The 21,172-nt window shown below is 45.0% G+C and overlaps 1 protein-coding gene across 5 annotated transcripts in view; it reads right to left on the bottom strand.

Annotated features, from left to right (window-relative positions):
* Positions 1 to 1,075: 1,075 nt before the first annotated feature.
* The window catches only part of FHL1 (four and a half LIM domains 1), a 106,081-nt gene continuing 85,984 nt past the window's right edge, over positions 1,076 to 21,172 (bottom strand). For 2 of the 5 annotated variants that reach the window (XM_007506078.3, XM_001379142.5), the window contains exons 2-6: positions 7,197 to 7,378; positions 6,054 to 6,228; positions 5,335 to 5,504; positions 4,765 to 4,951; positions 1,076 to 2,577 (exon numbers count right to left, since the gene is read on the bottom strand). In XM_007506078.3, coding sequence (XP_007506140.1) covers positions 2,423 to 2,577; positions 4,765 to 4,951; positions 5,335 to 5,504; positions 6,054 to 6,228; positions 7,197 to 7,352 — 843 coding nt within the window. In that variant the 5' untranslated portion in view covers positions 7,353 to 7,378 and the 3' untranslated portion in view covers positions 1,076 to 2,422. Of the gene's footprint in view, positions 2,578 to 4,764; positions 4,952 to 5,334; positions 5,505 to 6,053; positions 6,229 to 7,196; positions 7,379 to 9,324; positions 9,564 to 21,172 lie in introns of those variants that run through there. The other 3 variants (XM_056808777.1, XM_056808776.1, XM_056808778.1) reach the window with 3 other exon arrangements.

Here is a 21,172-nt window from a genome sequence, read left to right on the forward strand (position 1 = left end):
TTTTCTTCATTTTTTAAATTTAGTTTTTAAAAAACCTTCATCTTCCATCTTAGTACTTAGTTCTAAGGCAGAAGAGTGGCAAGGGCTAGGCGATGGGGGTGAAGGGACTTGCCCACAGTCACACAGCGAGGAACTCTCTGAGGCCAGACTGGAACCCAGGACCTCCCATCTCTAGGCCTGGTTCTCAATCCACTGATCTCTCTCTCATTACTCTGCAACATTTCCTGACTTTACAGCTACATTCTTGAATTCTCTGAACTTCCATTGGAACTTGATATTCACCTTGAATACACTCTTGAGTCTTCCTTCTCTCTTTTGTCACTTATCCTCTCCCATCATGGTTTCTGCCAAAGGATCCATCACACACTGGTCTACAAATTACTCCTATATTCTTGCTTACCATTCCCAAGAAGGGACAGGCCAAAGACTTTGGGCCTACAGTGCTCTCTGTCATCACCTCTTTTCAGCTAGGACTCTGTGCTCAGCTTGTGTTTTTCTAGTACTTGGCCTTTTCTCATTTCCCTATCCCCTGATTCTTACTGTTTCCTTTCCAAAAAGTGACTCTTTGTACCTCTGAATTCATTACTGCAGAGAACTCAAATGATAAAATTCCCTGTACCAGTAAACACTTGGCAACTGTTACTCAAGGTTGAGGCTCAGAGAACTAGCTCCCCAGGACTTTACTTGTGGATCCGGAGCCCACTTTACCCATTCCGATGCTCTGTGTGCTTTAAAAAGGTTGACTCCAATTCAGTGTTTTAGAGATGGCACAGGCTTGTGCTAACTAAATTGACATTATTTCCTTCATAGCCAAAGGACTTTTCTGGCTCTTGTCTTCCAGTTTCTCTGGCAGCCATTTGCCATCCATTTTCAAATTTGATGGGATATTTTCTAGTAGTATTTAGTTAGTTAGCTAATGGGTTTCCTAGAGAAATACATATTCCACCCCTGCCCAGTGACCAAAGGAATTAAAAGTGAACACTGTTCAGAGACAGCTATCGAAATAACATTAACATGACTGGGGCTTGTTCATGTAGTTAGACTTTTAAACGCTGAAAAAAAAACAACAGGCGAGTTATTTCTAGATCACTTTATTTTCCAGATGGTGTTTGGGAAAATAAATGACAAAATTGTGGTACAGGGGCTAAGATGGATCCACTTCGATACACGCCCTGTCATCATAGGTAACACAGACAAAATGGTGGCATGGATTTTATTGCCTTAGTATTGCAATTACTGTTGAAAGAAGTAAGAAGGCAATTTTGGTATTTGCAAAGTGTTAGTATCCAAGAAGGCAACAGTTCCTAATTTGTTCTACTGGGACAAAAGTGGCCTTTCCCACTCCTACACGTTCTTGGAGGAAATCCTTTTAAATGTTACGAAGTCCATTTCTCCTTCTCAATAGATAAGGAGCGGAAGAAATCAATGTAAAAATTCAATGTCTGTGGCAGTGTCATCTAGTGCTTTTCTTACTATTTCTATGGGACACGTTTCCAAATTGCATAAACAGTCCAAAAGGTTAAGATGCTTTCATGCGAGTTTCATGAACTTGACTAACTCTACTGATAACACTTCAAAGCCAAATTTGGTTAATAAAAGCAGCCCAAAAAGCCATTCTACTAGAAGCTAAGCATTCAATATTTGCCATGCTGTAATTAATGAGAAATAACCTAAACTACTTCGTGAGCAAGCGTACGTTTTCAAAATGCCATGCGTCAGAAGAAGAAAGCGCAGAACACATGCTACACACAACGGCCCAAAGCTATTAGCAACAGAAAGCTTACTTCAAATCAGAATTCACTGCAAACACAAGCCAATCTAGAAGATGCTGCATTCATTGCTTTTAAAACACAAAGGCAAAAAAGAAAGAAAAAGAAAGATGATACTTGCACGAGGCAAAGCCTCTCATGTCATGAATCTGAGCCCCTCTTTAGCATCCATTAGTGATTATGGTGCAACCAGCGGTTTGCATTACAGCCAGATTTGGGGATATGCCACTAGCAGGTCTATGAAGATGATTAAAGCTGATGGTGGCCTTCCTGAGGATCTCCACAATGGGCTCAGGAGGTACATTACTTGTTCATTGCAGTAGCTGTGGCAAACCACATTTTTTAAATGTTGGGATTTTATTAGCGACATGCATAAAAGCCTACATATTAAGGATAGCCTAAAGTCTACTGAATAATACGTCTTCAGACTTAACTAGCCAAATTATGGTAGCAAAGCTTTACTAAATGGGCTCACTGCAGAGTTCAAATGCCTACAAGCAAAGGACCTTTTCACAAGCCAGTAAGTGTAAAATGAGAGAAAAGCAGAAAATAGTGATTTGGGTTTTGGAAGTCTTGCTCCTACCCAAGTGACAGAGCACGCACGTCACAGTAGGAATCAAGCTCCATTTTCCAGGACAGAGGCCCCTGCCTGGTTACAGCTTTTTGGCACAGTCGGGGCAATAGATCTGCTCGTTGTGGCAGACAAAGCGCTTATTCGCCAGATTCATGGAACACTTCTTACAGTGGAAGCAGTAATCATGCCAGGATTGGCCTTCATAGTTGACCACGCTGGAGCCTTTACCAAAGCCTGTTGGGGAAAAAACCACCAAGAAAGGTGAGAATTACCATCCAGAGCTCCTTCCCATACCACCCAGCTCCTTCCAATTTAATCTGGCAGGTTGAGACCTCCCCTCCAAAACTGAAGCTCAGGGAGCAATGTGGCTGGCTGTGCTACAACCAAGGGTGTTTCTAGCCCCCTCTACAGGATATTCCTCATTTCCCCTCCAACATCTTTAGGAAGAACAAGAAATTCAAGCTTGCTTTTACATAAAAAAACTTCAACCTCTCTTCACTAAGGAGTGCCAGGCTGAGCTGTGTGTGTGCTTCCACTTAGGGGCATACAACAAGCGTGGGGAGCAATGTGAAAATCTGGGACTTTGGGGAGTTTGTTTTGGTTTCCCATCTTCCACAAATGTTAACGAGAACTTCAACGGCTATTTCTAAGCAATTCCTCTCTGAAGCAGAATTGAGACACCTCAAAAGTCACTTTACTTTGAAATAGTTACCTTTTTATCAGTAAACTTTTACGGCTTCCTTGGAAAAAAATACAGCAAGGAAATTGTAAGCTAACAAGATTTTGTTGTCGTCGCTGTTTCAAACTAACACTGGTGGGACTTCAAATGTAGCCTAATCAATTCTGCAACTGCACTGAATTCTGGTAATGGATTTCCTTTTAGAAACCACAACGCCCTAGAATAATGACTGACCTTCTAGGGCACAAACTTCTTCCTGAGGACTTATCTCAGTCGTCTCTCAGGCTGCTGAGAAGTCCCCTGTGCAAGGAAGAATCCTGCTGAGGACTTCCCTACTTTAGGTACCACCCTGCTTCATCAAAGTGGCCACCAGGAGGCAAATGGAGATTGTTCTTTTAGTAGGTGATAAAAGCACCACCACCTCGTCGCAGACCTGACCTTTGTCTCTCTCTGAAAGAGCCAGAGTTTCCCATGGCTGAGAACTCTGACCAAAGTGCTGCCATCCAAAGGGATCAACAGCACTTTTTCCTAGAGAGAGCCAAGATGCTTTGAACCAGGCCATACTATGCGATAGCAAGGTGACACTGGGAAACGCTTCACACAAAGTTGCTCTTGCTGTAGCTTTCCCTATCTCCTTAAGCGCTTAAATGGCTGTTGAATAGAAATGGTCAGCAATGATTAGGGAATTGGAAGTCCCAAGTTCTCTTGCCCTAAATTCTCTGAGCAGACTTGTGGGGCACTTGGTTTCCCTCTGATGGGGACACTCTCTGCCTATCCAGGCCATGCTATCCTAAAAGATTCAGCTCAAGTGACAACACCGTAAAGCTTTTTCTCACTTCCCATCTAAGAGCTGATTAAAAAGAAAAATGATCATACACAAAAATGGAGAGGAACACAAGTGAACTCTAACTGCTAAAAAGGAAAACGTTCAAACCTAAAACTTTCCAATGTATTTAAGAAGTGACATTTCTCATTGACTGGCATTATTATGCTTGCTTGTTTGCATAGCTAGTATGCCCACCTTAGAGTCAGGAAGACCCGAGTTCAAATGTGATCTCACACACTTGTTATTACCCTGTTACTTCTGGGACCCTGGACAACTCACTGAACCTCCTTTGTCTCAGTTTCCTCATCTGTAGAAAGAGCTGGAGAAGGAAATGGCCAACTAGTCCAGTATCTTTGCCAAGAAAACTCCCAAATGAGGTCACAATGAGAAGGAAATAGCTGACCAATGACAAAGTCCCTTTCAACTCCATTCAACTCATGACTAAACAACTGTCAGCTCCTTCAGGACAAGGACTGCATTATTCCCAGAAAGATTTCCTGAATGAAGGGCAGTAAGAAAAGCATTACTTGACCCATCACTATAAACATATCCAATTCTATCAGGCACTCCCAAACCAGGCACCCAATTTTGAGACCATGCAAAATGTCCCTGCTCCCCCTGAGCCTCACTACTATGTTGGGTTCCTAGAAGGAAGGCCGTGGTTTTTTCTTGCTATAATGTGAAGGGTTCATTTAGGTGATCCAAGGCCTAGAAAAGAAGAGAGACTTATCCAGGGTTCCCAATGAATGAGAAGCAGAGGTCAAAACATCAGGGACTCTGTCCCCTCCCTTTTACTTGCCATCCATGACCCCATTCACCAAGGTGGTACTCACAAGGATGAGAAGTGAAAGGGGGAGGCCTTGGGAAGGAGAATGACAATCATGAAAAGATTTCCTGGGGGCAATCATCAAGCTACCTGTGATGGGGTTCTTGCACCCAGCACACTTCTTAGCCACAAAGGATTTGTAGCAATCCACACAGTAATACTGATCCTCCACAGCGGTGAAGCGCTGTCCAGCCAGCTTCTTGCTGCAGGTGGCACACACGAAGCACTCGCCGTGCCAGGGCTGATCCTGGTAAGTGATGCCTCCAGAAGTGATGGCCTACATCAGGAAGCAAACACACGTGTGGAAACCATCAAACGGGGCCTGTGCACCTAGACACTGACGGGTGAGAACCCCACAGAGACAGAGTGCACTTGAAGAAGGAAAGCTAAAGAAGATCAGGCTGGGGGAGGGCTTTGAAAAGCTACATTTTAACCCCATTCTCGCTGCCATGTAAGAGCTGGCTAAATATAACAATGCAATATGCATCAAGGAAAACAGCTGTGGACCTGACTAGCAGTGGCTAAGCCAATTGGCTTGTCCAGCTTTCTCTTCACTCCCTTGGTGGGTTCTCCACCCCAACAGGACTGGCCTGTTCACCGGCCCCATTTCCCGTCGTCCTTGGTGCTTCCCCGTGCCACAAAACCTCCCTGCAAATGTACCTTGTTGCACTTGACACAGTGCTTGGCAAACTTGGTCTCATGACAGGTAACACAATAGAAGTCTTCACCCTTTGGGAAGAAGCTGCCAGTTCCGATGACCTGCTTACAGTTACTGCAGGTGAAGCAGTCCTTATGCCAAACGTTCTTCTTGTATTCGACATTTTGGTCTCCTACGGGAGGGAGCAGTAGAATGGTCAACTACAGTGGCAGTTATGGTCCTGCCCCTCCACCCCCTGCCTCCACTAACAGAGAAAGAAGGGGGAACACTCCCCTCTGAAGCACTTCTGAGCAAGAGACTATGCTTCTGTGGGATTGGATGGGGCAGCGAGGGAGGAGACAGGCTCAGAATACCATTTGTTTAGACACAATGGAAGAAAGAATAAACTTGGACTGTTTTCCAAGCTCCAAATCCACATGCCTACAACATTCATTTGTTCATTCAGGTGTGTATGTGGCCCAGACACACTCCCTGATGGCTGCCAGCCTCTGATCTCAGATGAAGTGGTTGCCTTAACTTAACACTGGCATTGGGGCAATTTCGCTCACTCACCTATGAGATGCAAAGCATGTGTCCACACCCTGCCTTCTAGTGAAGGCCATGACTTGTCTATGCTGGGAACCACAGAAGAACTCACGGTACTGCTGAATGCACATCTATCCTCTGCCCATCTGCCTGCCTACCCAGCTACCCAGAATCTCTGATGGAAGAAGGTAAGTACCTGCAACAATTTGCTTGAAGCATCCTTTGCACCTCGGCGAGTCCTCACGAGTGGTGCACTTGTTACACAGGATCTTATTTTCTTTGGACACAAAGGTCTCATTGGCCAAAGGATGGTAGCACTTGGCACAGCGGAAGCAGGAATCATGCCAATAGCGGTTTTTGTAATGCACTTCCTAAAAGTATAACAAACCAGGAGAAGTGAATCTTTATTTTACCATCAGAGAGACAACCAACTTTTAATTATGAGGAACTTATGAGACGGCATGTTGGTGTCACCTTTTCCCTTGCGCTGGCCCCAGAGGAACAATGGAGAGAATAGAAGGCCAGCAGTGTGACTAGGAACAAGGACTGTTCAAAAACAAAATGCTATTTCAACTGCTAACTGTTTTGCCCATTATGGTATCCATTATTACCCTGGAACCAGCCCCAGTGGATCTCAGGCATTCCACATGAAATCTCACACTTTCCTTTCAACCTTAGAAAAATCCAAACAAACAATGAGAACCCAGTAGAAGGTACTAGAATTCGCCTGGGTTCAGAGAGATTTGCAATGAGGCCCTTGTACATCAAGTGTAGAACAGTGCCATGGACAGTATAATCTCAGAGCCCTGGAAAAGGGATCTGAGGGCTTATTTGATCCAAAGAGATGAACCAACTCTCTCAAAGTCTCAGGAGGCACCACAGTTTGTCCAAAGTGGAGTCAGACATCGGGAGACCAAGGTTTGAACCCTAGCTCTGCCACTTGCCACCTATGTGAACTTGGACTAATAATTCAGCCCTATGGGTCTCAGTTTCCATGTCTATGGAATGAGCTGGTGTCTAAAGTCCTGCTTTCCCTACCACCGTCCCTCTTTATCTCTGTGAAATTCAGTGTTGTTCCTGGGCCTACATGGCAGTCCTGGTAATGAAAAGTAACAGAATAGAAGTTCTATAAATGCAGGACATCAATGCACATTTCGGTGGGGCACTGTACGGTGTACTCTGGAACTCAGTATGATTTCAAGGCTCTTTGACAGTGTCGGCGCCTCCACTGTTAGCTTTTAGTCCTTCTGCCTCTAAGCGTTCTGTGGCAAGGCTGGTAAAGAGCCTTGAGCTTGCCCTCCAACACAAGCAATCGATCTAGGGCCAGTGTGGCCATTACCTTGGAGTCAGCCCCAATGGGTTTCCGGCATTCCACGCAAGTATTGGCACAGAACTTGTCAAAGCATTTCACACAGCAGTGACGGCCCTCTTTCTGCACGTACTTCTTCCCTTGCAAGGGGTCCCTGCAGTAATGGCAGTCAAACTTCTCAGACATGGTGCCCACAGTGTAGCCTCCAGGCCCTGAGGAGAAAGTGCAGGGAAACCATGAGTGACTAAGCCAGGACAGACACTGCCTTCTTGCTGGGTGCCTGGCTGATACCTAGGCGTCCAGCACACTTCCATACAGAAGACTGCTATTAGGCCAGGGCCCCAGGCAGAAAGCATGCCGGGGGGGGGGGGGGGGATTCCCTGACTCCATTCCTCACCTCTTGGTAATACCCCACAGCCCAATTTCCAATAGTCCTCCGAGATAGTGGCCAGCATCCCACAAACAACAAAGATGTAATAATGGGCAGTTTCCCACCCTTCAAAGTTTAATAATGGGCTGGGTTCATCGGAAGGTACACTTTATACTATGGCTGAAAAAAGGTGAAAGAGAACTTGCCTGATGTTTTCCCTACACATGGATTATCTGAGCTAAGGTTGGACAAGGGTGGGGCCCCAAGGCCAGAAATGTGAGGCGCCAGAAGGAAGTTGAAACTGTGTAAACCAATAATGAAAGAAGAAAAGATGGAATCTTTTCTAGAGATGGAATGGAATGCAAAAGGAGGCAAGCTGCTATCTTTTAAGCCCTCCATGAGTGTCCTTGGTGCCTTACTTTCCCCACATCTACAAAAGGATACTAATTTACCTAAAAGTGTTGTCCAGTTGTTTTCCAGTTGAGTCTGCCTCTATATGATTCCCCTTGGGGTTTTCTTGACAAAGATACTGCAGTGGTTTGCCATTTCCTTCTCCAGCTCATTACAGAGAAGGGAGCTGAGGTATACAGGGTTACGTGACTTGCCCAGGGTCACCCAGCCAGTGAATGCCTATAAGTCTTCCTGACTCGAGGCCTGGTGCTCTATCCACTGTACCACCTGGCTGCCTCAATTTACCTAAATAGTTTTTGTGCAAAATTTCATAAGACTCTCAGAACATGATAGGGATCGTGAGAAGTCCTCTTCATGAGCAGGATGCTACTTAAAGCCATATCAGCAAGATCCTCCCTTAGAGCCCTCCTTTTTCCAAAATCAAAACCATTGCACAGGTGGATTAGTCCTTAAGGGTCTATCCTTGGCCATCTCCATACTCTTTTCCTTTTCAGATTCCACTTCTGCTCAATTTCATCTTTAGGAACACAGCCGGAGTGGTTTTTAAAGCTGCAAAGCTACACCTGTTCAACACCTCCCCCCAAATGCTCATTATCTTTCTCCCAGATTCCCCATATTCCTAATGTTGAGAAGCAGGGACCTCCACAGCTTCCTTCTCCTTTCTCAGTCACACTTACAATAAGTCTCCTCTCTAAGATCAAGTACTCTAACAAAAGTGAATAAAGAAGGCCAATAGCTGAACATAGCTGTATGTTTTTAAACGCAGACTTTTTTGTTGTTTTTATTTTTGGAAATTTTATTCATTTTATTAATTTAGAGTATTTTTCCATGGTTACCTGATTCAGGTTCTTTCCCTCCCCTCCCCCTCCCATAGCCAATAAGCAATTCCACTGGGTTTTATGTGTATACACAGACTTTTAAATCAATCTATAAAAGGACACGGCCAGTTGGCAGCCCTCTTGGTTTTCTCGCCTAGGAAATGGAGACGGTACTGTTAGCCTTGCCACTCCTACCAGGATGTAGTTCCAGAGTGATGAATGGAAAAGCATTTTAGACAGAACGTGCCCAATGCACACACAAAGAGCGTTTCTATGATATACTTTAGTTGTTCTATTTTCATGCCATACACTAATACCAATCTGGAAATGTCTTATCAGAATGAGATTTAGGAAAACAGAGCTCCCCTTCTTCCCCCCACCCCAACCAATTCAGTTCAACTACCTTTTTCCTCAGCTGCCTCACCTGTACCTGGCCCTGAGCTGGCTGCCGGGGACACAGAAAGGAAACAAACAGTGTGTGCCCTAAAGGACTTCTTCATTTCTCTCTTGCCCCAACCATCCAAGAAGTCCCAAAGCAGAGACTGCTTTCCACACACACCTGCCCCCTTTGCCCTGACTCCGTCCATTCAGTTCAGCCCAGCAACTTAACTTCTCCAGCTAGTTCAGGAATGGAGCACCGTATCCTCCTCTACTCTCCTTATGATGCAAAGCAAAAAGCCGACGTGCAGTTCAGATGAGAAGAACGAAAAGGAGAAAAGGCCCAGTACTCACCGCAGACTTTCCAGCTACACGGCCTGCCCTGGTGACTGCAGGTTTTTATACCAGCACATGCCACAGTTGGTAGGTGATGTTGCCATGGACAACTAAAGTGTACAGAGGGAGTCCGGGAAACCACACCCTGTCTCTAAGCTAACTTGGCAAAAGCTGCTCTAACTCTGCCTTGGAACCAAGGCCAGAAAGTGCCGGGGTTTGGGAGCAGTAAGTAGCTGCTCTGGAAGAATGGCGAATGCTTTATAAAACACCAAATAAAGGTCAGCCAAGTGTTGTGCATCCATTTTATCCGTACACAAATTAGAGTCATAGATTTAGAGTTGCAAAGGACCTCAGAGTTAGAGACCTGACTCGTGTTACAGATGAGGACACTGAGGCTCAGAGGAGGGAAGTGATTCAACGTCATGCAGCCAAAAGCTGGAAATTGAACCTCTGTTTTCTGAGCCAGATCTTTCCACACAGTATCCAATGGACCAGTTACCAATGGTCTCTTTGAGAAAGGTGCAAAAGTGGCCAGTCCTGAGATGAAAAGTACTGACTTACAGATGAACACTTCTTCAAAGGTATGTACTATACAGTTGGTCAGATGAGTTTGATTAGAAGGCCAATACAGGGGGGCAGCTGGGTGGCTCAGTGGATGGAGAGCCAGGCCTAGAGTCAGGAGGTCCTGGGTGCAAATCTGGGCTTAGACGCTGAGCTGTGTGACCCTGGGCAAGTCACTTGACCCCAACTGCCCAGCCCTTACCACTCTTCTGCCTTGGAGCCAATACATAGTATTGATTCCAAGACAGAAGGTGAGGATTAAAAAAAAGGGCCAATACAGAGCAACAACAACAGCATCATTTCACATGTCCTGTGAATGTAAAAAGCAGGTAGATGATCCTGCAATTCATAAAAGAAATGGGCCCTAGCAGCCTCTGCTACTGGTGTAGTTAGAACAATAGAGGCTTAAGTCAAGTGCAAAGAGCAATGTGCCATCATTGATATGGCAGTAAAGCAATAAAGTCGCTATTATAAAACTACTGAAAGCCAATTAACGGAACATGGGAAGAACTAGGGTTCTAGGCCCAGCTTTGACGTTGGACAAGCCTCTTCCCTGGGCCTCATTTTCCCTACCTGTAAAATAAATGCAGCACAGTGTAAATTGGCACATAAAAACTAGGGAGTCAGAAAGACCTGGCTTCCAGTCCTACCCAACTATGACGACCACCTGGGATGCCCAGGCAAGCCAGTTAGTCATTTGTTTGTCATTGTCACCCTTCCGCATTGCAGGCAACTCTCTAAAGACTCTCAGTGAATTTAGGGGAATGAACAGATCTAGAGCTGACTCAAGTCCTAATGGAATTTTTAGCCCAGAACCTCAAACAACGTCATTCAACACTCAATAAACATTTATTCAATGCAAACTGATTGCCTGGTGCATGGAATTTGAGAATTGAACGGGATCTCTGGCTGTCTGACCCATCCTACCTCAGTTTGAAGACTCGTTCCACTTTTACCGAACTCTGATGTCTGGAAGGTTTCCTTGACATGGAACCTAAATTGTCCTCCCTGGATTACTTTCCATCCATTTCTCCCACTTCTGCCCTCTGAGGTCAAGCAGAACAAGTCAAAAATTTGATATACATATGTATGGCCTGTGTGTGTGTGGCAACCCCTCAAATACTTAGAAGATGGAGTCTCGGCTTCTACACTTCAAGACTTTGTGTCCAAAGAGAGAGTTGAGGGGAATGGAAGCAAAGAAAACCCCAGTTGATTTGCTTTCAAATGAGGTAGGAGTGATGCTCCCCCAATTCTAGCTAACTGCGAAATGCAGCATGCCGCTGTGACACTTGTCTGAGAGGCAAGTTACTGCACAAAGAGACTTATTTATCAAAGCCCCCAAAACACTGCAACTTGTCCCTCTGAGAAGTATGACTGTGATGTTAGCGACAATAAAAATGGTGCCTTCTATGTCATGTGGATGAAGGGAGGGGACAGACGAATCCCAGAGTGAGATCAGGAATGGTTTCTAGAAGAGCTTTTGCTAGGGCAGGGCTTGTGACCTATGAAAACATTATAATGACCAAGGCTTTGCAAGCTCCTGGTTCAAAGCTACAGGGGGAAACAAACATCCAAGAACAATTATTAATATTTTTAAGTGCCATTTGGCAGGAAAATTAAATCTGTCAGATGAGAGACTGCCTGCTGTCAGTCAGTGACCACAGCTTGTCACTCTTTCAAAGAGCATCGTCTCCACTGAAGCCCTTCACAGGCGACTCATTTTCATTTCTTTCTCTTTTGATGCCTTTATAAAGAATAAGGTAGTTCTCAAGAGTTCTAGATAAAACTCCAATGACAGGCCCTCCCTTGCTCTAGATACTCTAGCAGCTTCTTCCCACTGACTCTAATCCCGCTTTGATCTATCTTTCTAGACCTATTTCTCCCCTTCATACATTTTATGGTCCATCCAATCACGTTGACCAATTTCTTTCTCATTTCTGGGCCTCTGCGTAAGCCGTCCCCCATTTTGGAAAGTGATTTCCCTTTGTTTCTGGAAATCCTACTTACATCAGGGCTGAAATCCAGTGGTAATTCCTGATGCTGCCTGCTCAACAAACATTACTCCCTACTTGATATAGAGTGAGCAATGTACGTGTTTTCTGAGAGCAGGAACCCTTTTTGATTTGAATAAATTCTTGTGGAAATGAATCAGGAAGACTAAAGGAATGTTAGGCTAAATGTGAAGCTCGACAAACCAATCACCAGCCAGTTACCAAGCTTGTCTCCCTGCTGCCTCCAACCACTGCTTCCTGTTGTCAGAAGGGAAAATGGACCAACAGCACTCAAGTCATCTGCTACTTCCCCAGTCCAACAGCTAGTGACCTCCTTCTCCTGTTCATTATACCCCTGATTCCAGGTCCTAATGGTAGAGACAAAAATCTCCTTTCTGTGCTACCATTTCCCAGCCTCTCTCCTTGTCACACAGCTCTGCAGTGCCCTCCCTGGCACCTATCCTCCACTCCCTTTGCCCACTGGGTCCTCTGGTCCCCATTTGGTGAAAAGGACCTCTTTTTTCACAATGTCTTCCTCACTTTCTTTCTGTCTTGCACTCGTGGAAAGCTTACTTCCTCTGGAAGACAATGAATCCAGGGCTGGTGCTCCTCTTAGACCTGCTGACAGAGGAGCTAGAGGAAAAGCAGGCGTCTTTTTTGTTCCTCCCTACCAAATGCAGCTGACGCACTCAGCAACATCTTTCTGGACGTTCCCTTCATCTGTCTGAAATCTTGCTGCAGCTCTCTCCTAGCCTCCAAGTCACCTATTTCATTTTCTCAAGGTGTTGAGAATATTAGACAATCATCTGTCTGCACTGCCGCCCTCACACTCAGAGCCTGAAGTACGCACTGATATGCCCTCTGGACACACGCACATGGCCTCCTCCTCCATTTCACCTCAGCCATGGATACACATACTTGTCCAATCATTCTGGCAAGGAATTTGGAAACTGACTAAAATGTACAGACGTTCTGACCCAGAGATCTCACTGCGTGCCATGCACCGCAAAGAGGAGCTAAGAGAGAGCAAGGGGGGTTCCACGTACACTGCAATCTGGACAGTTTTAGCTTTCCTCCCAGTAAAGAATCTAAGTATAAGGAGGAGCCCTTGGAACTACTTCCCATTTCAGGACAAGAGATACATGGATGGTGAGAGCTGAAAGTGGGACCTCAGAGATCATGTAGTCAACCCATTTAACAGAGGAAGGAAACTGGGGTCCAAGGTCACCTAGTAGCTGAGTCAGAAGCCTTGAGAGCAATTGTTATTAGGTAATATGACTTAAGAGGAGAGGTAGTATGTTGCAGTAGACAAAACGAGTAGACTTGGCATCAGAGGACCTGAGGTAAAACTCTGGCTGTGGTCCTTGGGCCCTTTGGGACCCTGGGCCAGTTACTTCACCTCCCTAGGCCTCAGTTTCTTGGGCCTTGTAGGTCCCTTTCAGCTGGAGCTCTAGGATCCTAAGGCAAGACAGGCAGAGGTGAAGAAGTTTTGATGAGAAAGGACATAGCTGCAATGAGAAGGACATCAAAGTTTGTCTTTCCAAATTTCCTTGGCCAAGAAAAGGAGGGACAAAGAAGGTGGAGTTATTTGAGCACAGAAATGGCTGGCCGTTCCTCTCTCTTCTGCCAGAAAGTAAAATAACAGAAGGGAAGTAATAGATTTTCTCTCTTCTCTTTGGCTCACTCTTCTTGTCCTCAAGTGCTTAATTGGACATTTATCTTTTGGGCAAGTAATTCCCCTGAGAATCTCTAACGATCCAAACTGAAATGGGAAGCCTTCCACCCTGCCCAAAGTTTCAGACATGTTAACCTTGGAAAACAAGATGTTATTGATCACCAAGTGAAACCAGCCACAAAGGCCACTTGCCACACGCCACATATGTGGACTGGGAGATGGGAGGGACTTCTATCCCAGGGTAGAACCCGAAGCAGTGAGGGGAAGCTGCAAACATACAAATGGAAACTGCATGTCAGTTCCACGGCTGCCCCAAAACCCAATGGCCCCTCACTAAAGGGGCTTTATCCCTGGCCCGAAGGACGATGTTGGGCAGAGGTGGGTTAGAGTCGATGCCTCCAGAATATTAGCTACTTCCTATCTAGCCAGTGATGATGCTGACGACATTGGCATAATGCTTCCAGATTGGCAAAGCCCTCTAGACGTTATCCTATTTGAGCTTCACAACAAACATCCTCAGTTTGGTCTTGACTGTGTGGTGCTGAGCAAATAACTTAATTGCTCTTTGCCTCTGTCTCCTCAGTTGGAGAAATGAAGGAGCTAGACTGCATGGCTTCTACGGTTCCTTCTAACTCTACCCCTATGATCCTATGAACAGTACATTGAGGTAGGGCCTATTATCATTTCTATTTCAGGGATGAGGAAATAAGCTTACAACTGAACAACATCTGAGGCAGGGTTGGAACCTAGGTCTTTCCCGACTTCAAGTCCAACAACTATCCACAAGTGTTCCAGCCTATCCTTACAAAGGGCAAAGTCATCTGTTAGCAGTAGTACCAGCAGCATTCTGTACAACATCCCACCTGCAAAACATAGCTATCGGATGAACAATACAGTGGAAAAGACATGGCAGTGCCCAAGTTTCACTTCAAGTGAATCTCCACGTCCCTCCTTCCACCTCGGCTTTTCAGTATAAGGAGAGCAAGGAAGTCTAGGGGAAAACCCAGTGCTCAAGAGTCGAGTAAAGAGGCCTGGAGTCGGGAGGTCCCAGGTGCAAATGTAGCTTTGGTCACTTCCCAGCTGTGTGACCCTGGGCAAGTCACTTGACCCCCATTGCCTAGCCCTTACCACTCTTCTGTCACAGAACTGGTACTAAGAGAATATGCTCCGGATTGAAAAAAAACAACAAGCACCCAAGTTCAGGGATGAACATGGTGGGAAATGGTGCTGCCCCACTTCTTTGACATCCAAGTCTTATGCTATGCCTGACTACATAGAACTGCTGAACTTGACAGTGTCTTTCTTTGACAGTCCTACAAAGGGCCCCAGGGCTTTTATTACTCACACTCTGTAGAACCCTGTATGAAGATGTGTTATAAGCCAAGGAGGTTAGGCTTAATGAGCACAGTAGAGTCACTTCATCAGGAATCAGAGGACTTGGGTTCAAATCTACCCATGTCACTTGAGCTGTTTCCACATGAAGTCGAAGGGCTGAATTAGGTAAACTATAAGTAAAGTCTGTTCCATTCTAAACCTGGCATCTTGGGAACTTGTTTTCTTAGGCTTCCTTCTCACCATCCTGGAGTGCTAGAGGAAATTCTGGTCAACTGAAAAGTCTGTTAATGGAAGGGTTGTTGTGAAACCCTGTCACCACATTCACATAAGTCATCAGAACCAAAATGGCTATTAAGACAGTAACTAAAGCCAGGGGTGTTTAAACTGCAGAGATACCAAAAATGCAGATCAGAAACCAGGAAACAAGGGCTCTAAGGCCTAGGACAGAATAATAGCCACTTAACAAATGCTTACTAAATAAGGGAATGGATGAGCAAATTATAAGGATGGAGGGAAGGAGGAAACGGGCATTCATTACCCAGCTGCTATGTGCCAAGCACCACGCTAAGTGCTTTACCAACATAACAGTAAAACATTATCTTGGCTGGATGTCAAGAAAAACTTGCTAGTAATCGCTACTCTCCTCTATAGCAGTGAGTGGCCTTGAAGCAGCGGAAGCCATATGGCTAGCCAGTTACTGTGCCATCGGGAGCACTCTTGTTCAGCTCCAACATGAACTCCTCAGGGTGCACCAGTCCCTACAAATCTCCCATTCTCATTCTTAAGATAATTACGGGGAGAACAATCAGGGCTGACCCTGTAGAGGAGGACAGACTTGAACTGGGTCCTAAGGGAGGAGGCTGGAAAGCGTGAGGAAAGCTCCTGGCCAGGAACATCCAAAGTATGCTTATGGGACAGTGAAGAGACTAAATGACTTGTCTGGGGGCACAATAGGCTCAAAGATCACATATATAAGTTATGGTCTATGGAGGGCCTTGACCACCAAGCAGAAGAGTTTGGCCTCCATCAGGTAGGCCTTGAGCAGGAGTTCGGCATGATGCTAATGTTTTCAGGAGACTCACAGGCTAGTGGATCATGGGCTGCAAGGGGGCTCAAAGGTCATCTGGCACAAACCCCATCAGGTATGGAGAGGTCATGTAATGCAGTGAAGGTCACATGGGGAGCTGAGTTCTCTTCCTCCCAAAAGCACGAGCAAGGATGGGGGTAGCTGCTGGAGACGATTAGAATCACCAAGATCAGTTCAAAGGTTGTTACAGGAATCTAAGGCAGAGTCGGTGAATCCCTAGACGGGGTAGTGACTACCTGTCTGGCATGTGTGGCAGATTTCCCTGTATCGGCTCCTCTCCCTCCCAGACTCTCAGCTTAATTTTGGCCCAGCACCTACTAGTGTCTTATGCACAGAAGACTCTCAAATAAATGTCCATTGTCTGGCAGATAACAATTTGAACACTCCTCATGTTAAACAGCACAGGCAATATTCCACTTCAGGAGTACTTAACCTGAGGGCCATAGAGGAATTGATTTCAGAAGGTCTGTGACTTGGAGGGAAGAAAAAGGATATTTTTCTTTTCTCTGGCCTCTAACTGAAAGTCAGCATTTCCTTCAAAGATTTCCAAACCCAATTCTGAGAAGGGAGCCCCAGGCTTGATCTGGCAGCCAAAGAAAGGGTTCTCTTAGATGGACACACACAAAGGGTAATAGGTGCAGAGACCCGACCTAGAAGTCAGAGAAATCAGTATTACTGACTGACACATGCAGGCCAAGGAATGGGGGATGTTCATGACTGCAAGAAACTTACCAAGACCATATACTGTGTAGGCAAAGGCTGCTCCGTTCCCCCCTCTCCACTGTGCCTCAGGACATTTTTCACATGCCTACCCCTCTGCCCAGCAACCCAATGGGAGCACTTCCTTCCTCCTCTGTCTTGGGTAATGTGGGGGACTCATAGGTGACTTGAGGGTGCAGTTTTGGCAAGTGATTCCTAAAAGGTTCACCAACACTGCCATATGACAAATAAGTTTCTAAACTGCTTTGGTAGATGGCCATTCTACACTGGGAATTCCCAACACTGATCAAATCAGAGAAGAGAAAATGAGGACACAAGGCCTCAGGTCAGTCTTAGAGAAAAGAAGATTCAGAATCTAGCTGTTCCTCTACCAATTACTTACTCCTCAAGGCTTCAGGCAATTTAAAAACACTTGCAGTTACAGAAAAGTTGCTGCTCTACAATGGTAGAGGAATGTTTGTCTGTCTCTTATCTATCCAATTTAGGCAAATGGTGATTATATTGTCATATGTTACCATTTTAAGTGACCACAGATAAGAATATGTAAATATTATTGTTATAATCAACTTGTTTACAGTTTTTCTAACAATGTACTTCCCCCAAGGAACTTAATGAGTAGGAATAGAAATGGAAAAAATCATTTTCTAAAGGTTATTTTTGGTCTTCTTTATCTTTGGTCCTTGGCCAGATGTCCTACATTGGTTTGTCACTCACAACCGAAACAAGCATAGGTATCTAAGTTTTACATTGATTGACTGAAAATATCCAATAGATCACATTAAACCACTGGTAAGGAAAAGCGCAGTTGTTCAAAAAGGACAGTTTATCTGGAGACTAAATAAAAATGGAATAGACTGTCACCCATGATGAGGTATGACAAGAGAAATCCCACCAGACCTATATATGGGAAGGTACCAATGGGGATCTATTAACAAGACTCATGCTCAAGTTTCTCTTCTTTTCTTCACAGTGTTACTAATCAGAGGCTGCTGGGTACTGGGATATGCTAGGCTTTGATAGCCCTTCTACCCCTTCTCCAAAAATATCTCCCTCCACTATCCTGCCATTCCTATCATTCCTTTGGCTTCTTGCTCTCAAATATGTGACTCTATAAAATAGAAGCTTGGAAGATAGGTATGTTAACTGCTGAAAAGAGTACCATGCACATTAGGCCATTAGCATTCATTAACTCATCAAGAATTCCGGTCCTGGGGACAATTAGGTGGCTCAGTGGATTGAGAGCCAGGCTTAGAGACAGGACGGGTTTGACTTCCTGGTTGTGTGACTCTGGGACAAGTCTCTTGCCTAGCCCTTACCACTCTTCTGTCTTGAAACCAATACAAAGTATTGGTTCCAAGAAGACAGAAGGTAAGGGTTTAAAAAGAAGAATGAAAGGCCTGAGGGAATGGGACACAAGAAAAACAGAGTTGAGGAGAAGGTGGGGGGGGGTTAGGTAGTGATTTAGCGTTACAGCTTGAAGAGGGCCATCCCCAAGTAAGATCCTAGAGTCATAGGTTAAGTGATAGAAGTAGATGTCATACTTAGGGATCATCTAACCTAATCTTGCCATTTTACAGATGAAAAACTAAGACCCAGAAGGGTAATGTACCTTTATAAGTAGTTGTTTCAGAATTTGAACCCATGTCTACAGATTTTAAAATCTAGCCCTTACCATTGCACCATCCTGAAAATGGCATTTTTCAATAGAAAGGCCTCATGTGAAGCTGCTTCTACAATAACCACACCCTGGTCTCCATTTTGAAGGAGTCAGGCCCCTTTGAAGATGCAGATGCCTTGGGGAAGGGACCTGCCTTAAGCCTTTATTAATCATTAATCATTAATGCCTTTTCATTGTTTCAGAGTTTAGAAGAAATTAAAAAGTATCCAGAGTAAGAATGGGCTGCCTCGGGGACAGCTGGGTAGCTCAGTGGATTGAAAGCCAGGCCCAGAGACAGGAGGTCCTGGGTTCAAATGTGGCCTCGGATACTTCCCAGCTATGTGACCCTGGGCAAGTCACTTCCTAGCCCTTACTACTCTTCTGCCTTGGAGCCAATACACAGTATTGATTCCAAGATGGAAGGTGAGGGGTTAAAAAAACAAAAAGAATGGGCCTCACAGAACATGTATAATCACCTCCAGTAGCTCATAAGTCACCAGAAAATGGGGAGGTTAACTTACTCCTATCAGCTGCTCCTAATACCTACGTACCAAGATACATATAGTTGCCGATCAGTCATGTTTGATTCTTCTTGACCCCATCTGGGATTTTTAGGGACATAATCAATGAGTGTTGTTTGTTGACTAAGTGAGGACAGACAGCGACACAGACTGAGGTCACCTACCTCACAATTTGGCCAGGTCTTCCTCTTAGCCGCCTCTGGTATTCACAGCCCTGAAGACTATGTCTCTTCCCCAACACTGAGAGAGCACACAGTGTTTTGAGCCCAACTGTCCCTAAGGCATGTGTGTCTTTATTGTTCAACAGTCAAGCCTCTATTCTAACCAACTCACTTCCTCACTGGAGGCCTCAGTTTCCTCCCCTGTTAGCCAAGTGGGTGAGACTAGAATGAGACACTCCATAAGGCCGTATCCAGCTCCAAGGTCAAAGAGCCTGTGAACTAAGCTAAGCAGGCCAATAGCCTCTTCTTCTTTTTTAACCCTTACTTTCTATCTTAGAAACAATGGTTCCTATGCGCAAAGGGCTTTAAAAGGCTCTGCCCTTTGATCCAGCCATACCACTGCTACCCAGAAGAAAAACAACGGCTTGATCACATGGGACAGTGGGGTATGATTGCGGCTGTGGACGCTAAAGGATCACCCTGGTGCACTTATCAATAATATGGAAATAGGTCTTGATCAGTGACACGTGTAAACCCCAGTGGATTGTGCGTTAGCTATGGGGGGGGGGGGGAGGAGCATGAATCATGTAACCATGGAAAAATATTCTAAATTAATTACTTTAATAAATTCAAAGCAAAAAAAAAAAGATAAAAACCCCAATGGTTCCAAAGCAAGAGCAGTAAGGGCTAGGCAACAGAGGTTAAATGACTTGCTGAGGGTCACCCAGCTAGGAAGTATCTGAGGCCAAATTTGACCCAGGACCCCTCGTCTCCAGGTGTGATGTTCCATCCACTGAGCCACTTAGCTGCCCCAGGCCTATTGCTCCTTAAGAAGCCCCTCCCACTAAGTGCATTTTGATGATTGCAGTTTGGAGCTTACTGTATTTCAGAGGACAGGAGACCTGGGCTTTGCAGAAAAACTTTACAGGGGCACAGAGTTTGCAGGCAATTGCAATGCTCGGACGATATAATAGCCCTAATGTATTTCTAAGGGACGGCAAAGATGGACAAAGACTTAGTGGGGCCCCAAATGCCTAAAAGATTTTACTTTGGCCTTGATCGAGTCCATTAAGTCCACCATGTGTCAGCTCCGGACAGCTCTTTCTAAGGGGATCTGATGGCTGTGTGAATGTCAGGAGTAACTGTATACCAGCAGGCCGGCAGCTAGATTGCTTCCTTTGCTCTGACAACTTGCCTGTCAGAGCTCAAGCGGAGAAGGGAGGCCGGCTACTGGCTCTGTGGTTCTTAAAACAAGGAAGGAAACACGTTCTTCTCCTCCTCGAGGGTCTATTTTAAGCATAGACAAACAAAGACATCAGCCTGAATTGGGCAATGGCCCCACATTGGCCACGCCTACTTTACCGGCACACCCTGCATCCCCTCTCCTGTGATGTAGCTCGTCTCCTAGTACCAAGCTGGAATTATAGTTCTTGAAATAGGCGACAGGAAAGTTAAATACAAGTTGATCCAGTTTACTCCAAGAATGAACGGCCCTTTCAATGCTGTACGTACACCTTCTGGTTTTATAGAGACCACAGTCATACGTAGGGACCTCGCATAATTCATAACTTAAAATGAGGCGGGCTGTCAATGTGTCTGTCACCTTTTAAATCAACTTCAGCAGCTAATAACTGTGCTATTTAATTAATGACTGAAATCAAATGTGCCTCTACCAACTACCAAACAGCCAAGATATACCCAGGCAAGTCAGAGCGGAATAATTTCTCCACACTCAGACGGTGTATATTAGCTGATTAACACAATCTCGAGCACATTGTACTGGGTTCCAAAGAATATCTCCTTTGTAAGAAAAGGTGTTGCTCTTATGTACCTAGGGATAAGGGAATTCTTAATAGTAAAGGAACTATTAATGCCTGGAAATGGGGTGTAGGGCATTGTTGGGTGTTTTTTTTTAAAGCAAAATAATTTTCAGAAGCCTTGAATGGCAATTCTAAACTTGACAGAATAATTACCCTAGGAAAGTG

This window comes from Monodelphis domestica, chromosome X (genome assembly GCF_027887165.1).
Source record: "Monodelphis domestica isolate mMonDom1 chromosome X, mMonDom1.pri, whole genome shotgun sequence".
Classification (NCBI taxonomy): domain Eukaryota; kingdom Metazoa; phylum Chordata; class Mammalia; order Didelphimorphia; family Didelphidae; genus Monodelphis; species Monodelphis domestica.